Below are 21,476 nucleotides of genomic sequence, written 5' to 3'. Positions count from 1 at the left end.
CATTTTCACTGCTGCAATTCTTCCCAATAAAGATAATTGTAATTTTTTCCAACTATCTAATTCTTTTTGTATTTTTCCCCATAACATTTCATAATTATTTTTATATAACTTCACATTTGAGGCTGACAGATATATCCCCAAATATTTAACCTTTTTAACTATTTCAAATCCCGTTAGCTCTTCTAAAACAGCCTTTTGTGATACAATCATATTCTTAGACAATATTTTGGTTTTTTGTATGTTTATCTTAAATCCAGAAACTTTCCCATATAACATTATTATCTCCATCAATTCTACAACTGAATAATCCGGCTGAGTTACTGTAATAACCAGGTCGTCCGCAAACGCCCTCAGTCTATAATCCTGATCTCTTATTTGGATTCCCCTGATTTTATTCAAATCTCGTATTTTAATCAGTAATATTTCCAATGTTAAAACAAATAATAAAGGTGACAGCGGACACCCCTGCCTTGTACCCTTTTCAATATTACATGGTTCTGTCAAACTGTTATTTACTATTATATGGGCTGTTTGCTTTTGATATATTGCCCTAATAGGTTGTAAAAAGTTTTCCCCAAATTCCATTTTCTCTTAATACTTTCATCAAAAATTGCCAATCCAATTGATCAAAGGCTTTTTCAGCATCCAAAAAGATCAGCGCTGCGGGGATCTGATTATTTCTTTCCAAAAATTCCAATAGATCTACAATGTGACTCACATTATTCTTCATTTGTCTACCACTTATAAATCCAGTTTGATCACTATGAATCACTTGTTGCATTATCTTCATTAATCTGTTAGCTAAGATTTTTGCAAATATCTTATAATCAGTATTTAAAAGTGATATTGGTCTGTAGTTTTTAGCTTGGGTGGCATCCTGATCTTCCTTCGGGATCAACGAAATAAAAGCAGTTTTCCACGATGGAGGCACCCCTCCTCCCAATTGAATTGTCTTAAACAGTTCCCTTAAAGGTTCCACCATTTCTAACTGTAAATTTTTATAGTAAACGGCAGTCAAACCGTCAGTTCCCGGCGCTTTACCCACTTTTAATTGTTTAATTGCTAAAAAAATTTCTTCATCAGTTATCAATTGATTCATCCCTTCCTTTTGTTCTTGCGTAAGAACAGGAATATTGGCTTTTATCAAATATTCATCTATATCTACATCTCTAATCTTATCTAGCATACAACTTAGAATAAAAATCAACAAAAGTCTTTTTAATAAGATTCTGCTGATACACTACTTTACCCTTATGTTCTATTCTATCTATATTACAAGCTCTTTGCTTCTTCCTTAACAAGTAAGCTAACCATCTACCCGGTTTATTAGCACTACAAAAAGTGTTATGTTTAGCATACCGTAAGTTAGTTGCCACTTGATCTGCCATTAACGTATCAAACTGACCCCTTAATAAAGTAATTATCTCTTTGATCTTCCCATCAGATGGATTCAGAATTAAAGCCTTTTCTTTTTCCTTAATTTCATCCTCTAATTCTTTCCTCTTAAATTCCAGTTTACGTCTATGTTTATTATTCAGATATATTAATGCACCTCTCATATAAGCTTTACTTGCATCCCAGACCATCTCAATAGAAGTACCTTTATGCATATTAATTTTAAAAAATTCTTTCATCTGTTTTTTACACTCTTCCACATTTTCCTGGTATCTAAACAAATTTTCATTTAAACACCAAGACCGTCTATCTCCATTATCTTTTTCTATCTCCAACCATACTGGACTATGATCAGATATAGTTCTTGGACAAATCTTGATCTTCTTAATCCTAGGAAAAAATCATTAGTAATTAATACAAAATCGATCCTGGAGAAAGATTGATGCCTGTCGGAGAAAAAAGTAAAGTCTTTTTCTTGCAAGTTCCTTTCTCTCCAAACATCTCTCAATTCCAAGTCATCCTTCATCTCAAAAAAAGATTTAGGCAGTTTAGCATGACTTGGCGTGCTTTTAAAAAGGCCTCCCTTGTCCATTTGTACATCCAAAACGCCATTCCAATCTCCCATAAAAATACAAGATTTATAATCCCACTGAATAATCTTGCTGTGTAGTAAATTGTAAAAATCTCCTTGCTGTTGATTAGAAGCATATAGTCCAACCAAAAGCGTCTTCTTGCCTTCTATTAATAATTCAATTATAACATATCTTGTTTGTTTGCTTCAATTAAACTCGCTGTTAAAGTATTCTTAACATAGATAACAACTCCATTTTTCTTATCAGGCGCAGAAGCAATAAACTGTGTGCCCAACCTAAAGTTTACCAAGTACTTTTGATCAGGCGCTCGAATATGTGTTTCCTGTAAGCAAATAATATCGTTTTTAAATTGCTTTAAATATTGAAATACTTACTTTCTCTTATGTGGTGAATTTAGACCATTAACATTCCAGGTTAGAAGCTTTGTCGCCATCTTTTGCGACCTGAAGCTTTTGGAGCGCCTCTTCCAAAATCACCTGCACTCTCTTTGGCCTCGCTCCTCCCACTGCTTCACTGTAAGTAGGTTTTTGAGATGCCGTCATAACTCTCTGCTGTTCTTGCTCTTGTCTCATTCGTCTAGCTGCAGCGCGTGTCATTCTTTGGTCTCTGACCTCCTCCGTTGATACTGAAATCTGACCCACTCCTGTAACTTTCTGGAATTCTCCATCTTTCAGCTGCGTGACCCTTCAGCACCTTGTGTACTCTCACTTTGTGGTTGACGCTCGCCTTCACCATTCTTCCTTTTGGATTCCAGAAGTGGTATGGGGACTGCCTTCAAAATGTTAGCATAGAAATCACGTTCCTGTAACACTGTGAGAAGACGATATCTCGTGCCTGCATACATCACCACCATACCTACTGGAATCTCCCATCTGAACTGGATATCCCGTCTTCTTAATTCTTCTGCCAAAAAAGCAAATTCTTTCCTTCTCCTTAAAATTCTTGGAGGGATCTCTTTTAAAATTAAAACTTCTTGCTCTGCAACTGCAAATTTGCTATTATAAAAGACTTGAATAACCTCATTTCTAATTGCTCTCTTTGTAAAATAAACCACCACATCTCTAGGTAGTTTCCTTTGTCTTCCAATCCAGGAATTGACACGAAATATTTTATCTATATCCACCATAATATCTTCTGCTGAGCGCCCCAAAACCTTTTCAAGGGCTTCTGAAACTACTTTTTTCAAATTTTCCTTAGAGTCTTCCTTCATCCCTCTAATTCTCACGGCAAATTCCATCTCTCTATGCTGAACCAATAATAAATCGTTGTCAATCTTTTCCATCACCATTTCAGCATCCGTCATTTTAGTATCTAATCTCACACTATTTTGGCTAAGTTCTTCCACTCTCATCCAAACGTTCAATACAAACAGCCATGCCTTGAAATGCAAGTAAAATGTCTGCCCTTAATTCTGTGTTCTTCTCCTCCATAAGTTCAGCTAATTGTTGGGATTGCTTTTTCAAAGCCTCTTGCAAAACATCCTGCAGATCTTTTATTGTCAAGGCTGGTGCGGGTGCAGGTGCCGGGGGAGGGGGCATTAAAGCCTGTAATGAAGATTGCTGAACTGGCGAAGCCCCCGTGCTTCTAGGAACTTTAGATGATTTGGCAGCCATTTTCACCCACTTAATTCTGTTGCGCACTTTCACTTTTAAAAGTCTCCACAAAATCTACTGAGTTAAAGTTCATATACTTGCTCTGACAACATTCTCCTGTACAGCTCTGCCTGCATCCAAGTAATCCAAAGTTCACTCTCGCTGGCAGGGATGGTTGCTGAGTCCTGCTCTGCTCCAAAGCCCTGGAGCAGAGGCGTCCTGAAGTCCGGAGCGAACTCAGGCTTCGGGGGGGCTCAATCCTTCGACCACCAGAGTTTCAACTCTGGCGGTCTGGGAGAGCTCTACCCCTGCCTGGGCGCTCACCCCCTCCTCTTCTCCCGAGGAGCGGGCTTCCGAGACGCCAAAACAGCTGATCGTCGCTGTTTTTGGCGGCTCTACGAAAACAACGGGGCTGACAGCCGAAATTAGATGAGTTATAAAGAAAGATGAGTTTAGTCTTGCTATTACTTCAGCAGAAAAAGAGTTACTCAGATAATTTTATGGATTTGGTTAAACATTTAGCATCAATTTAGTTCTATTTCAGTTCATTACAACCAATACCTAGCAAATATGTAAAAAGAAAGAACAAAACAACAAGTAAACATAAGCAGATGCAATAATCAAGCTTATTTCACGGAGTCTCCTTCCATAAAATAGCAGTTAGATAGCAAGCCTTTATAACATTACGTATTACATAAAAGACCTTAGCAGGAAGAAAATCAATATAAGTCACCTGAATGGGCAGAATTGTTGCTAAAAAGGGAAAATAAAATACTAAAGTGATGATAGCAAAAGTACAAGACAAAGACAATGCATCACCTCCCAATTAAGAATTTTATTGGATAACTGGCTAGTCGTGACCTATCTCAAAAAATGATTGTGGGAAAAATTGGAATATAAATCAAATAAATAATGCAAACTATTACTAACATGTTTTTATTTGTTTACTGAAAACTTAGTTTCATTGAACCACATAAAGTGGACAAAATTTCAGCTTTGCTTCAGGATGCATATAAAAATCAATATTTGAAGTAATGTTCAAGAAGATTGTTATGTTAATTGTTTTGGGATGAACATAAGCTATACAGAGTTGATTGAATAATAATGATGCATATAGTTGTAATGAGTGGTATCAAATTCTTAAGTTTAATATGTTTTTACTGTTGTTTATACACATATATGTTTTCCTGCAGCTTCTAAATAAAGTAGAAGAAAAAATGAAAGAACTCTTTCATAAAAGTATCAAAAGGATAAAGCGGTAAGGATGTTTGTGCTTTCATACATCTCTTAAATATGAGTAACAATGAAGGACATGACTGAATAAATTTGAAATCAAAGCAATAGTTAAAGTATCTCCTATATTATATACAGTATAGAGCTTTTATATAGTGCTAACATTATTTTGTTAGCTGTTTGTTGGAGGGCAGACTTCTAAGATGATAGTAATTTCCATGTATTTAAATTAAGAGAAAGCAAACAAAAAAAAATTATAATAATTTTTATTAAAGTTTACAAATAAAAAACTAAAACAAACTAAGAAAATGTTAAAAGTAAAACTTAAAAAAATTAAAAGTGCAAAGAAAATAAGAAAATATGTATATAAAGAAATAACTCGCCCCTCCCTCATAACAAATACAACTTCAGTAACTTATCACCTTCTCCGATATTTCAATAAAATATCTTTTACATATATGTATACTGTATATACTATATATTAACTCCAAATAACTAGATCAAATAACTCCACTTTATATTTTTATACTTAGTTTTAATCTTTAATTGCCATTTTGGAGCCAAGAGGGAGTGACAGCGAAAGGCTCTGCTGCTGCTGTGCACCACTGGAGGGCTTTCATTGCACTTCGCCCTACAGATTACCTGCCCGGTGGCAGCTGCCTCCTCTTGTGGCTTGTGCCGTGACCGGGCAGTGCAAGCATTCCCTGCTGCCTCCCTCTGCCAGCCCTCTGTCGCCGCCACTGGAGAGAACAGAGAACAGGGAGGGGAGCAGCTCTATGCAGTGATGCAGAGCAGAGAAGAGCACTTGCTTGCCACCCTGAATTGCCCTGCGTCTCCCTTCTCCATTCTGGAAATGGCAGTCCTGTTTCCTGCCGATTCTCCTTCCGGCGCTGCTGTAGAGTTGGCGCACCACGACCCAGCTCCTCTCGCTTCCCAAAAGCATTTCTTCATGAACCTAATTTCCAGCTCTGGCACATTTCTTTCCTGCTGCAGGGAAATGAAGTTTGTGGGACTAAAAAAAGTTCAGTCACACCTTCCAACTTCTTGCGAGATCCATTTCCCTCCCCCCCTTCAGCATGGCAGTCAGGCTCAGGACGGAGTGAAAGGGAAGGTCGCCGAGCAAGGAATGGCCTGGCTGGGGGGTCCCTGAAGTAAGCGGGTGCAGGGTGCATCTCCACCCTTTCCCCCACCTGCCTTGCTTTGTTGTGGCAGCAGTGGCCCAACACGCACTCCTGCCCCATTGCGGCAGCAAGGTGGGACAAAGTAGGCAAGGTCCTAACTAGGGCTTATTTTTGGAGTAGGGCTTATATTAGGCCCACCTCCAAAAATCAGAATAGATCTTATTTTTGGGATAGGTTTAATTTTTGAGGAAAGATGGTAACAGACAATTTTTGGAATAATTTCTGAATGTATTGTTCCCAAGTATCCTTGAATTCTTCCATAATATTGCCTCATTGAATTAATGAGCCTCTACTGCTTTTAATTATAAACCTTAGCACTCTCTAGTTCCCTCTAGTCAACCTTCAGAGTCCCCTCTTATCATCTTTTTTTTCCTAATCAACAACACTTTCCTACAGGAGAATTTCTTGCAGTCCATTTCAAAATCTTCATATATATTTCTGTAAATTTTTAAACAACCCACAGGAAATATTCTTTCAAGTCCATCTTAATTCGTTTATAAATTTCCAAAATAAATACATTGTCTTACTCAAAAATGAACAATTCTCTTTTTAAAGTCCTTAAGTTTGCATGAAACGTCTTTAATCAAGGATATAAAGAAATTCTGCCAAAAGCTTCTTTTCAGTGCCTTAATTTTTTATCAAATATATTATTATGAACATGTATGACAATTTTAATTAGAATTAAGTAAAAATAAGATTTTTTTCTTTACCTTACCATTATGCTTGATCAAGAAAATATGATCTATTTATTTTTTAATTTCCTATCTTTTTTTTACATTGTAATATTAATAGCACCCAGAACAAACGTAGATAGAATTCACTGGCAATCTAATCCCGGCTTAAGAAATACTAGTTTATATGTACACATATAGTCTTGTGAAGTCATATAGTGCATGAATGTCTCATTATGAGTTAATATATATTTACATACATGCAAAAAACTAGAAATATGCTGGAAATTAGAAAATAGATTTCTGAAGAGAATATATGTTTATATTTTATAATTAAATGTAAATTTAGAATGTAAAAGGTTTTAGTAGTACATTTTCTTTACTATTTCCTAATTTCCAGCACTAATGTACTAAATTTATTAATTTATTTAATTTATTAGTTTAAAAACAGGTATTCTGCTTGTCTATCTATTCATATATAATAGTCCCTTTAGGAAGCTGCTATTTAAGGTTGCCTGACAATAAAATTCATTCTTTCTTTCTTTCTTTCTTTCTTTCTTTCTTTCTTTCTTTCTTTCTTTCTTTCTTTCTTTCTTTCTTTCTTTCTTTCTTTCTCTCTCTCTCTCTCTCTCTCTCTCTCTCTTTCTTTCTTTCTTTCTTTTTTTCTCTTTCTCTTTCTCTCTCTCTCTCTCTCTTTGTCTCTCTCTTTCCCTCTTTTCTCTCCCCCCCCCTTTCAGCTTGCCAGTCATTATGAGAGGGGATGCCATTGATAGATACTGGCCTACAGCGGATGGGCGATTGGTGGAATATGATATAGATGAAGTTGTATATGATGAAGAATCAGCTTATCAGAATATTAAAATTTTACACTCAAAACAATTTGGAAATATTCTTATCCTCAGTGGGGATGTTAGTGAGTATTATCAATTGAAAATAAACTATATGTATTTGCTATTGAATCAGGCTGGACAAAGTTTCTAAATTGCCAGACTAAATTCAAACCATAAATCATGGCTTATTAAGGGCTTGGAATTGTTTATTTCTAGGATTATTTTTCTTAAATTGCTAAACATTTATTCTGTGTAAGAATTAATTGATATTTTATCAATTTTATGTCATGAAAGAAAGGATTATTAGATGCTTGTCATCTTTTTTCTTGGATGATATGACATAAAAAATAAATATAATTGCAGTGATATACAATTACTCTTTATTGATCTTACTGTACTATGGCTAATTATAAAATAATATAACATTCTTATCTGAGATATGATGGCTGACTAAATTGTGTGAACAAAGTTCTCTTGGGTGACAGAAAAGGGTTTCAGCCGGTGTAGTATGAGGTTGTAGGAAACAAATAGCTTTGAATTCATGTGGTTCAGCTGACATAAATCAATTTATTTATTTATTTATTTATTTATTTATTTATTTATTTATTTATTTATTTATTATCTATTTATTTATTTATTTATTTATCTATCTATGTATTTATTTATTTATTTATTTATTTATTTATTATGAGACTTGTATGCCGCCCTATCTCCCGAAGGACTCAGGGCAGCTAACAACAATAAAATACAAATAAATACAAATATTAAAAAAGAATTAGCTTTTTTAATATTTGTATTTATTTATTTTTAATACCTTTCTGCCTACTAGACAACATTCTGCCCAGTAGGCAAAACATCACATCTTGAGAGTTGCACAAGATCTACCCCCTCTTTCAATTTTCTACTGATTACAGGTAGTCCTTGACTTACATCAGTTTGTTTAGTGACTGTTTGAACTTTATGGCACTGAAAAAAATGACTTACGATTGTTTTTCACACTTATGGCCATTGCAGCATCCCTATGGTAATGTGATCAAAATTCAGGTGCTTGACACCTGCTTCATATTTATGATAGTTGTAGTGGCCCGGAGTCATGTGATCATCTTTTGCGAACTTCTGACAAGCAAAGTCAATGGGGAAGCCAGATACACCTAACAACTGTGTTACTAACTTAACTACAGTGATTCACATAACAACTGTGGCAAGAAAGGTCACAAAATGGGGCAAAATTCACTTAACAAATGTCTCACTTAGCAACAGAAATTAATTGAGATCGTAACTCGAGGACTACGTATAGTTATAAAGTTATCTTTAGAAATTTGCTAATTTCTAAAGAATGTACACATATAATATCCATTGTATAGTATTAATTGTCAGCTAACTAATTAGTATCAAAATGGTTATTGTTATGAAAAGGATGTATTTTTATGTTTGTTTATATTCATAAGTTTGTTTTTCTGCCTTTTAAGATCTGGCAGAAAGTGACTTAGCATATACAAAAGCTATAATGGGCAGTGGAAAGGAAGATTACACCAACAAAGATGTGCTCATTCTTGGAGGTGGTGATGGAGGAATATTGTATGAAATTGTCAAAATGAAACCAAAGATGGTCACCATGGTAGAGATATCCTTTTGATATGGGCCTGTGGTCAATAATATAAAAACAAAAGTCTTCATCTCATTCTATTTGGAACATAGATTATTGGTTTATTATTTATCTTGATTCCTTAAGAGCGTTATTTAAAACTTTGACTATTACCTATCTTAAATCTGGTCCAAATTGTATAGCATTTTATAATTCAATTGAAGATTTCTTGCTACTTTTAAAATTGTACTTAAGAATTTCTGATGATCATACAAATTTTTGTGTGTAAGATGCATCTTTAATCTGGTCTAAATACTATGTAACAGATACATTATAATAGAGTTCTGTTCAGGCAGCTAAGAGCTGCTTCACTCCGGTGGTCCCCAAACTTTCCGGCTTTGCGGACTAGCAGCAGAGGGGAGAAGGAATGGTTCCACACAAGCAGCGGGTGAGCTTATGCTCGCCTGCTGCTTCCGCAGCCTGGTACCAGGTCATGGCCCGGGGGTTGGGGACCCCTGTTTTACTCTATCTGGCAAGGAGAGGGAATCTGAGGGTGGCAATCGTATCTGCCAGTGGCTCAGTTCTAAGGATAGATGTTATAATTGGATAAAATACGCTGATTAATATCAGGTCATATGTCAAAAAATGTAATAAATAAATTACGTTTCTAAGAATGTTTTCAATTAATCTATTTGGCTCCAGAAAAACTGTCAACTTATTAATGTTTTAGTAGTCTGTTCATTATACAGTTTAGGCTTTTCAAGGCAGAAACAAAGACCATTATGAAGAATGTTAATAACAACAAAATGAGTTATTTCATTCTTATTAGTATCAAAAACATTGACCAAATGGTGATTGACGGGTGTCGAAAATACATGCGTAAAACATGTGGAGATGTCTTGGACAATCTAAAAGGAGAATGCTATCAGGTATATATTTCATTTATACCATTGTATTGTTTTCTCATAAAAGTATTTGTTTCTTCAAAGTACATAGAAATAAGTTCAATTATTTATGTTAGACTCTCTTCACTTTTAGTATCTAAAGCCAATTTTGTCAGTGTATATATTCTATTATCAATACTATTGATGTGAGGTAATGGTATTGAATATAATTGCAGAATATCCTTAATATAGAGCTAACTCTATTTTAATACAGTTCATACTATTTTAAATATGAAGGAGATTTAACATTTTAAAACCACTGGGTTTTTTGGTTTGGTTTCAATTGCCCTTTTGTTGTGAGGGAGCAAAGAGAATTGCATGCTGTTCAACATCAGTCACTTTTAAATCTTGTAAATGAGTGAATAATAAACAAATGTGAAATATTTTTGCAATAGGGAGTAATGCCTTGATTGAAACATAGGTGATGTCTTACCGTACTACTAGTAATAGAGTATATTCTTATTTATCATTATTTATGGTGCTCAGCACAAATAAGTTCTATAACTTTATTTAGCATAATGAATAAAATTGGAGCTGAAATTTATTAGATATGTGCATGAACAAAAGTATACTTTACTGTGGGCAAAGTTCTGGACTGGCATGGTATAGATAGAGGGGATCTGCTACCTTTGCATGCTCTACATTCCATCAGTGTGAAATCTAAAGTAGATCCAGGAATTCCTCATAGAGCAAACTGGGATTTTGAATAGGAAGTTTTTTTTATAGGACCATTAGAGAGCAGCAAAGAGAAGAGGAAGAACTTTGCTCTTGTCTACTTATTGTTGGCTTCATGGATCATTACTGTATCAGTAATGGTAAAGGGGCTTGTGATCCCAATGATACTCTTGAGACTATATAAACTCTTACAATGTGCAGAACAGAGACTTACCAGATTAAATACAATCCATGGAGGAAAGAAATGGCAAAACAATCAGTATTACAGTGATCCAAGATTGTTCAGATACAAAAAAAAGCAGATGTTGAGCAGTTGTCACAACAAAGAAGACAAGTCATGCTAATAATAGAGTAGAATGCTGTTTAAAGAAAGGATTATGCTCATTCCCCTTTTGAGTAGCTGAATGTAGCTGCCCCTCTGTTCCAAAGTCCTGTATTTTGGCTCACTTTTTCTGTGACTTATGGAAGTAGAAAAAAATGGTGTTGGCATCATGATTTCTCCATTCAAACTCCAGCAAAAGATCCCTAGATAATATTAGTGCACATGTTTTGCATGCAAAAAATACCACGTTCAATTTCTAACTTGAGCTGTCTTGGTTATAGAGGACAAATGGCAGTCTCTGAACAATGTAGTTCTGTAGGAGGCCTTATATAGATACTAGTTCATTATTTCTTGGGTGACAGTACAATTGAATTGATTTGGGCTACTTCATTCATCATGACTACTACAGAAAGTGCTAATGTCACCTTATGGACATTATGTTAAGTAGACAAAATGTTACTATTTTTTTAGGTATTAATAGAAGATTGTATCCCAGTCCTGAAGAGATATGCCAAAGAAGAAAGAATGTTTGATTATGTAATTAATGACTTGACAGCTGTTCCAATCTCTACATCTCCAGAAGAAGGTTATTTTTTAAAGCTTTCATTATATTTCTGCTTTATTTTCCTATAAAACATAATACCTTTGGGGCATTTGTCTGAATAGGTGGCGAGCTCAAAATAGGGAAGAGAATTGTCTATTTATGCAGATCTATTTTCTATAGACTTACTTCAGCCTCCATAGGTTCTGGTGGAAAATCTGAAGGATCAGACATCTCACAACAGTGGGCATATGCAAAGATTAAATCAACAAACCAAGTATAGTGCCCAAAATTAAAAATAAAGGCCAATTCAAAACAGGCAGCATTAACCAACAGAACGTGACTAACCATCTGGTCCAAACATCTGGGGAACAGCCGCTTAATGCCTTACAAAAGGCTAGCAAGATTGGAGCCATCGAAATATTTGGTGGGATGCTATTGCATTCCCTTGCAGGTTTTATTGTCAATCATTTCTTCTGAAAATCTCTTTTGTAGTTGAGTAACTTAGTATATATCTGAAGAATAGAGAGAAAGAGAACAGGTAAGTGTGTACGTGAAGTATAGTTTTATAGGGTGTGGATATTAGGAGTGTGGAGGAAAATGGAGAAAAAAGCATTGGCCCTCACAACTACAGATCATTGATAGATTGTTCAGTGGTGCTGGAAATGGTTTTCTAAATAATTGTCCTATATTTATAAAAATGTTTAAAGTAAGTTCCGTGCTTTGCCTTTTTATTTACAGAGCATCCTATAAATCAAACATGAATCCACTGATGTTGCAAATTGTAGTTGTTCTCATCACTTAACATTTATGAATTATTTAATTTCTAATTAAACAATTAGTACCTTTAAATTTAGATTCCACATGGGAGTTTCTACGAATGATTCTGGACCTTTCAATGAGAGTCTTGAAACCTGATGGAAAATATTTCACCCAGGTATGACAGGTGGAATTGTTGTAGATAATGTAACTGTAGGGAATTTTGAAAACAACCTTGTTTAGATGGCTTTGTAGATAGGTATGTTAGGGTGTGTTTGGAGCAAAGGGGTAATACCAAAACCTAGTGTTAAGTTTGTATGTTCTCCTTCAGATATGAGTGAATCAGGAATAGGTGGGGTTTTTTTAAGGTGAGTTCCATCAGAAGCTAAGATTCTCTTGAAATGGAAAAATCCTGGGAGCCACACTTTTAATGGAAATTTGGCAGTCTTACTTAATTGCATTTCTTCCACAGGGATCATAAGTTTTCTCTTTGGTTAAAGTAAAGTTAGACAGAGGTATCCTACTTTAAATGTTGGAATATGTATGAGACAAATGTTCTGCCATGATTTGTTTGTTTGTGCCAGTGTTGACTCCTGCTGACTGCCTAGAGAGGTCCCTGCAGTTTTCTTGGCAAGATTTCAGAAATGGCTTTCTGTTACTTTCTTCCCAGGGGCTGAGAGAGTGACTGGTCCAATATCACCCAGTTGGCTTCATTCCTAAGGCAGAACTAGAACTCAGATCTTCCAATTTCTAGCCTTATGCCTTAACCACTACACCCAACTGCCTCAAACTTAGAAGAGAATCATGGCATTCTGGAAATTTTGCTAAACTGTTTCGAACCAGTTACATTTTGGCAGAACCAAATTCCAAAATCATTGATTTTTTCCAAGTCTTTGCGTCATCTACCCTCCTTCTCTTATTGCTGCCATCCAAGTCCCAGCTTGACATATCCATTAGCCAAATCAATCTTCACCCAGTCTTTCCAGAGCTTTAGGTTAATTATGTTTCAGGTTACACTCTCTTATGCCTCTGAAATATGGAGACAAATTGACTGTGATTACTTCTACTGTAATTTTAAGTTACTCATAAGTGTCAAGAACCCCAGTTAAGAAGAAAAGTGTTATTATATATGTAATCTATTTGATTTATATTCTGCCTTTATTTCAGCAGCTTAGGATTTCCTCCTCCCCCCTCCAAAAAATAATAATAATAACCTGCTATGGTGTGTTGGGCTAAGCAAGTGACTGACCTAATGTCACTTATTGAGAATCTGGTCTTCCATTGCCTAGTCCACTGCCTTAACTATGCATCACACTGATGGCATTTATTAGATTTTTTTTAAAACTATGGTGTGCAGAACTACTTTTTCCATTAGTCTCCAATAATACAAAAAGTTCTCCATGTTTATTAATCATTGAAAACAAAGTCTTTTAGTTTAAAAAGCACCAGGATAAGTACCACAGCACTAGGAGACATAAAAATTCATAGTTGCTAAAAATGTAATTGACTCATTTTTAAAATTAATTATATACCAATTAAATTATGGTTGTTCTGAGATTAACTAAACATTTAAAATTAAGCATTACATTGTCCTGATGTGCTTTGGCTTATACTTTGTTGTATTTTATTGTTTTTCTTTATTGTGCTTATTTATAACCACATGCTACAACTCTGGCTTAGTGTATAAAATTGGGTAGCTATTTACTGGTGCCTGAGTACCATTTTATTCCATTATTGAATATGACCACTAGATGGAGTTTTATTACTCCATTTTATTATAAAAATGTCAGGTAACAAATTTAGAGATTGGAACTATATGGTACATTTAACTTAAGTTGTAATGTAATCTGATAAGACTCTGTGTGGCAGTATTAGCTTTTTTCACAGAATGATAGTCTTTAAAATCTTGAATATTAGATCACGAATATGCTTAATAAAAATACACAATTTTGTCAGGCTGTTATTTATATCACCATTATTAAGGTTTAAATATACTCTGTGGTTCTCAAAGTTTTTAATTTTCAGTGTTACGAAAATGTCTAAATTAAAAAAAAATCTGAAAATGCATAGGACTATAATTATAAAAGTATAGTTTAATGTTTTATACCACTATTATCCCATCTTGTTATATTTGGTAAAATCAAGGGGATGATCATACCTAGAACTCCTGCTTCTTGTTTTCCCACAACAATACCCCCCCCACCCCGGTGAGGTGGGTTGGACTGAGAGGAATGTCTGTCCTAAAGTTACTCAGCCGGGTTTTGTTCCAGAAGGAGGCCTAGAACTTAGTCTCCTGGTTTCTGGTGCCAGAATGTAAACTAAACTGGCTTGCTTCAATTTTATAACTTTTTATAAGTTGTTTTTATGTTATTTTGTACATTAAAGCAGGGTAAATAAATAAAACAGGCCTGCTTTCATAACAATTGCTAGTAAAGATAAGAATTTTGGACATTTTTTTTCCCTAGAAAAAAAAATCATTGGAAAGTACCTAGCTTTGTGATGAGATAACTGTTTTGCTCATCGAGTGCTATATTCCATAATGGCTGCTGAGATTCACATTCCAAAGTATGAGATGAGAACCTATTCCTTTGTATGTGTAGGAATTCAAGTAGAAAATTAAATGTTCTGGAAGTTACTATTCAAGATATGCCTCATGAGGTGTACTCAAGAACTTAATGTCATTCCAATTAGATAGCTGAAATTCAGACTTCCTAACTTGGCATTTTCTGGGGTTATTAAGAATAAAAGCCTCATCATCTCTATCTAGCATGGCAAGATAAAGAATGGAGCCAGGGTACATGACTCTTACAGAGGTATTTTCCATCCTAGCACTTTTGTGCATTACATTCTAAAGCAAGGGTGTCAATGTTTAAAGAGTTGTGGGCTGCAATTCAACCTCCTCATCTACAATTCCACCAGCTGGAAATGTAGTATTGTCACAGGAGAGGGTGTGGCTAATATTTGGGGAGCCTTAAAAAAATCTAGGATGATTTAGAGGTAGAGAATTGCTTCAAAAGGCTTCCCTTAAAAAAATCCTCCAGTCTCAATTATGTTAGTGAAATGCAATCATTTTCCTTTTAAATTGCAGCTGCAATCAGTTCCAGGTGTTAGTTGTCCATATGTGAGCCATGTTGCCCATTTTAAAGTCCTATATTCTTGTTGACTTACAACACCAAAGTTTTAAATTGTAATATAGACATGAATTAGCAAAGCACTCTATCATATCCATATACTTGGTTGTATTAGAGATTTCTGCTTCATTAGTAGAAAGATTTGAAATGACATGATATATTTGTTTAGAAAGCATTCACCAATGTAAGGTAGAGAAATTTATAAGTATGCTAACTGAAGCATTTAAATCTCTTTCAGGCATTGCACACAGTTAGCATGCTTTGTGCAGACTTTGTGGATAGAGCTTGCATACACCCTAGTTCAGCTGCGAACTATAAGAAACTTCAGGGTTGAATCCTTCTTCCATCTCACAATTATTTTCCCTCAAAAGTACAGTATATATAATTTTACAGAAGTTTAGATGGATATATAAGAGCATAAATTGATTAAAAACAAATCATCCTAATGCATGAATTTATACAGATCAGATGTAGTGGATATAAATATAAATATAAATACTGTTAGGGAAAAGAAATGTATGAACTTTGCTAAATGCAATGTTGCCTATTGAGTATCTTAAATAATTTCATTTTTCATACATCCATTTTTTTGCCATGCTGTCTCTTCTGATTTACTTATTTTTGAAGATGATGATTAGAATTGGGTAATGAGGATGGTCTGTAAAATAAGACATTAGATTACTCATATTATGTAGATTTGGTCATGCCATTAAACAATCTCAGTACATTATCCATAAATTCCCTAGTGCCTTTTTTCTATTTGTGATTTTTAAATTATACACACAGGTTGTTTATGTACTATTCTACTCAATTTGATGTGGGCAAAATTATATGTTGTGTAAAAGACAGGAGAACCAAATAACCACTGCTGAATTGTGGATAATTTTAGATTACTATCCAAGCTTTATGTAATATTTTGATCTTGTTTAAATAATATTTTGCTATTATTCTGTAATAGTTTTGATAGCTTCCACTTTTTAAATATTAACAAAAATATGAAGTATTTTTAATGAAAAAGCTTTTTAGTAGCAGTAAAATAAGAACATATATCCCTAGTTATCTGCACTTGTAACATTCATATTCCATTATTCTAATTGTATACTGTATAAGAGTATTCTTTGCCAATATTTATTTAATAGCCTTTGTTGCATTTGATACATTGTCTAGTCACCATTTTTGTAAAAAATCTATATTGTTTTTTCCCCCTTTTATGCTTCCCCTTTGTTCCAATAGTCATTATAATATGTATTTATACTTATGCATACTCACATTATAAAGTTGTTTAATTATAAAGAACCAATTCATGAAATGTTTCTTTTTATATAATTGCCTCCTCTGCCCTTCCACCAGATTTGTTTGACACATTTTTTTTCCACCTGCTCCCTTGCAGGGAAATTGTATCAATCTCACAGAAGCCTTGTCTCTCTATGAAGAACAGCTTGGCAGATTATATTGTCCTGTGGAATTCTCAAAAGAAGTTGTATGTGTTCCCTCATACATGGAGCTGTATCCTTCAGTAAGAAACCATGTTTGTTAACATTCCTATTTCAGTTGGTGCTAAGTCATAGCTGACACATTAAGCCTAAAAGTATATTATGGCTTAACACAGTGTACTGTCTTAATATACGAAATTCTTGGGCAAGAACTCATAATCCTGCAAGTATACAAATATTTGTACACACTAACATTCTGTTAGAACTTTTTAATGTAAGCCGAGTTTTCCTGAGGCTTCAGCAATCATAATTTTAGTGTCTTAATGAATCATCAAAGAATTTCTGCTTAATAGTATAATCATTTGCTAAAAAAATTATATCTGAGATATAAAGGATGAAGAATGCTAAAATGAATTTCTTGTTTTATTTTGAAAGTAATGAAGATTTATTTTGACAAGATATTTTCTTATATGTGTGGGGAAACAAGCTTATGAGAAAACACAAAATATTGGATTCCTTGACTATTTTTTAGATGGGTATTTTATACTATTTGGAAGAAGACTGATATTTGAAGCTGAAAGCCTGCGCTACACATGCTGCATGAAATCTGTAGGCTTGCCACATGCTTTGTCTTGGCATCTTGACTTTAAATTATATGCTGTAGATGATTTTGAAAATTAGTCACACTATCAATTGATAATTCTTTAATTGTTTTTTATTATTTTAATTTAAAAGCAAATGCAAAATGTATATTTTGATGAACTAGTGTGTTATTTTTGAAAGTCAACTTGCTGAATAAGCAACAAAATTATAGCTGCTGAATGCACTGAACCTTTAGAATGTGATCATTTTATTATGTTTATTTTAGAACTTTGAACACCAGTTTTAAAAGTCAATATTAGCATTTAGTGTGATTCTGTAGATGTTTTTTCTTCAACATTCATCAGTTTAATAGTCATGGTGTGACTTGTGCATTGTTGTCAAATGATTACTGTGCTTCCCTGAAAGAAATTAAGAGATGTTATTTTTTTAATAATACCTTCTAACTCACTGGGATGTTTTACAATATGTAAAAAAGTTCAGCATGAAAAAGTGACACAAAAGCACCATCATAATTTACCATCATGGTAGTGTTAAAACTTATGATTTTGCTGCATAAGAATTACCATGAAAGTACTTGACCCTAGCTATGAACTATTTAGTTTCTTTCTTCATGTCCTGTTTTTTCAATATAGAAAGATATAAATTGTTATCTTCCCATCTACAAAGAGATTTACAAGCTACTTAGTAATGGTATAGTGATGTACCGTTATTAGTAACTATTATTGTATGCCACCCAGAGTCACTTGTTGTGAGATGGGTGACCTTATCAATGTGATTGATTGAATAAATAAATGAATATAGCGTTACTGAATTAACTAGTATGTAGTGAAATGTCAATCAAAATCAGTCTGTGTATTTATTGTAAGTAGAGTAGAATAGTAGATCAAACAACTGTTAAAGCTATGGAGTGGACTATTTTTCCAAATTAAATATGAAAAGTTGAAATATATGTAAGAGTTCTTAGTGATTACATACCCTTTTAGCTTTAATATTAATATTCCTAGAGTGAGAAATGTACATTAAAAATAGACAATATGCTGGAAACACACCCTTTACCAGTTTTATCTATGGTAAATGGGAGATTAGTTTGTATAGCACAAGGCATGTCTCATTTCATTCAGTGTGATCTGGACCTAAGAGATTTCTGGTGTACCATGTCGAACTGAGACATTTATGAATTCTATATTTATATTTTGTGCCAGTTGAGCCCAGCCATATGGATGGGATAAATTTTACTGACCTTAAGCCATCAATTAGCACATATGCTATTTGAATACGCATGTGGAAACTTATTAGATTATTGGATCAATGTCTCCCCGTATGCTTCTGCACATGGTGTGAAATTATATTTTTGTAAACTCTTTGTGTGTTCTGTTTTTTTGTTTGCTCATTGTGTTTGCTATAAGCAGATCCTTAAAATAGTTGAGAAATAATTTCTTATTGTAATGTTGATGCAATAAGAGAGCAAGAGTGAATTCAAATGTACCATTCTTTTTTTTCAGTCTTAAAAATAATTCAATAAAATTATTTTCTTGTTAATTAAAGAAAACTGTTTATAGAGTGCCTTCCAAAATACAGTGTGAACACACACTTCCCTCCATTTCTGTGAAAGGCCAACACACTACCTGGAGAAATTCAGACATAATTTCTTCAGGTAGTTAAGAGAAGATAGTCTATTATAATTCATGATAATCCTGATAGGCATTGAATTTTATTAACACTGGAATTTACCATCTTGAATTTCTCATATACCAACAAACTAGACAATATAAAGAAAGCTATATTACAATTTCTGAATTATGTGTTGAATAAAGCCACTTAATAAACTATGACAAAGAGCAAACTTTCAATTAATTGTTTTGATGAGTGAAAAGCTATCTTTTATGTAAATTTACCTAGAAATTTGTAGGCAAATATGAATGGAAAGCATGAGTCAACATTTAATACTGTGTTTCCCCCAAAATAAGCCCATCCTCAAACGAAGACCTACCCTAATTTTTTTTGGGGGGGGGCTAATATAAGCCTTACCCCAAGCATAAGCCCTAGTTAGGACCCTGCCCACTCCGTCCCACCTCGCTGCTGCAATGCGGCAGGAGGCCACGCGGCACATTACATCGCTGCTGCCACAACAAGGTGAGGCAAGTGGGGGAGGGGGTGGAGCTGCCCCACGTGCCCCGCACCCGCTTACCGGTACTTCAGGGTCGCCCCTGCCAGGCCATTCTTTGTTCGGCAACCTTTCACTCCCCTCCCGAGCTGGAAGGAATGCTATGGCAGATGGGATGGGCGGGGGTAGGCCTGGTCCCCCTCCGCCATTTCAGAGCCAGGGGGGAGTGGTGGCAAATGGCTCTGCTGCCGCTGGAGGGGCTTTCTTTAACTTCGTCCCACAGATCACATGCCCGGGCACAGCTTCTGCCTCTTTGTCTTCCGCCAACTCTCCCAGCCACCTGCCTCTGCCAGCCCTTTGTTTCCTGTCTCGCGGAGAAGGCAGTAGCTCTGCGCAGGGATGCAGAGCAAAGAACAGCACTTGCTTGCTGCCTGCATTGTCCTGCGTCTCCCTTCTAGAAACTGCAGCCCTTTTTCCTGCCTCTTCTCTCAGCGCAGCTCGAAGCGTAGCTCGTCCCTCTTCCTGAAAGCATTTCTTTACTAACCTGCTTTCCAGCTCTCTTCTGCTGCAGGGAAACGGAGTTTGTGGGACTAAAATTCAGTCAGACCTTCCAACTTCTTGTGAAAAAAAAAAGATTTCGCTCAGGAGGGGAGTGAAAGTTGACGATCAAGGAATGGCTTAGTGGGGGGAAAGCGGGTGCAAGGCGCATGGGGCAGCTGCACCCCTCCCCACCTGCCTCGCCTTGTGGCACCAGTGCAATGTGCCACACAGCCTGCCGCGAGTGGCCACAGCAGAAGTGGGCCGGCAGCCACATGGGCTGCTGGATGGGTCTGTTGGTGCCGCAGAGGCGAGGCAGGTGTCACGAAAAATATAAGACACCCTCAAAATTAAGACCTAATGCCTCTTTTGGAGGCAGAAATAATATAAGAGAGGCTCTTACTTTCAGGAAAACACGGTAGTGGTTTTAAAACATAGGTTTATACAAAATCATTTTTCTGAAGATCAGGTGGCATTCTTTATTTCTTTTTTTAAAATTAGTGATAAAATATTGCAGCTGAGAGATCTATAGAGAGCAAGCAGAACATTTTAAATATCTAGGTTTGCATTGAATTGTACGATGCATATATTTATATTTAATTACAATATTTTTTGAAATACCCTCATGTCTTAATTTGAATTTTTTTTTGTTAAATGTATTTGCCACTTATCTTGCCAGGGGGCTACTCTAGGCAGAAGTCATACAAGACTTATAATGAACCTAGAGCTACCTTTATAAAATACATGGAACTAGTTTCTTCCACTTTCCTAAAAAAAGAGGAAACAATTTTGATTCATTTATACCTAGGTTGTGGAATGTTTCGAGCAGTTTCACTCGCACATAAGATAATGTTTCCGGATTTTATTTCAAAACTGAAATCAGCATGGGTTCTCATTTTAAAGTATTCCCTTCTTTCCCTAATTTTTATTCTTGTTATATTGGAATAGAATGTAATGGTAATGTTGGGAGAAATAATATATTGTTACTTCAAAGAATGTTTTGTGAAAGTCTTATCTAGTCTGCAGGCCTCCCATAATACATAGCTGTTTACCAAACAATGTTTTCTATTGGTTGAATAGATTGAGGATAAATTGAAATGTTAAAACCTTGTTTTAAATAAACTATCTCTGTAGTTGCATTGTAGTTGTTTTCCCATTTGTGACGATAAGATTTAGAGAAGTTACTTTTGACAGATGAATGCTTTTCAAAATTTTACTTATGCATTTAACTGGCGTATCATTGAGATGGCCTCTTCATATAGGCCCACCAGAATCAAACATGGCTGCCCTGACTTCTCAATTCTTAGTAATGCTGCTTCCATCACCGTAGTTGAATTTAATTTTGTT

General features: G+C 35.1%; 1 protein-coding gene across 3 annotated transcripts in view; it reads left to right on the top strand.

Moving 5' to 3' along the window:
• SMS (spermine synthase) overlaps positions 1-17,716 on the top strand; it is a 41,461-nt gene extending 23,745 nt beyond the window's left edge. For 2 of the 3 annotated variants that reach the window (XM_081327437.1, XM_081327439.1), the window contains exons 4-11: positions 4,774-4,838; positions 7,403-7,578; positions 8,965-9,121; positions 9,922-10,009; positions 11,493-11,607; positions 12,420-12,499; positions 16,843-16,958; positions 17,418-17,716. In XM_081327437.1, the coding sequence (XP_081183563.1) occupies positions 4,774-4,838; positions 7,403-7,578; positions 8,965-9,121; positions 9,922-10,009; positions 11,493-11,607; positions 12,420-12,499; positions 16,843-16,958; positions 17,418-17,457 (837 nt within the window). In that variant the 3' untranslated portion in view covers positions 17,458-17,716. Of the gene's footprint in view, positions 1-4,773; positions 4,839-7,402; positions 7,579-8,964; positions 9,122-9,921; positions 10,010-11,492; positions 11,608-12,419; positions 12,500-15,690; positions 16,819-16,842; positions 16,959-17,417 lie in introns of those variants that run through there. The other variant, XM_081327438.1, reaches the window with a different exon arrangement.
• Positions 17,717-21,476: the final 3,760 nt, after the last annotated feature.

This window comes from Vipera berus, assembly GCF_964194415.1.
Source record: "Vipera berus genome assembly, chromosome: 4".
Classification (NCBI taxonomy): domain Eukaryota; kingdom Metazoa; phylum Chordata; class Lepidosauria; order Squamata; family Viperidae; genus Vipera; species Vipera berus.
This window is presented reverse-complemented; position numbering and strand designations above follow the sequence as displayed.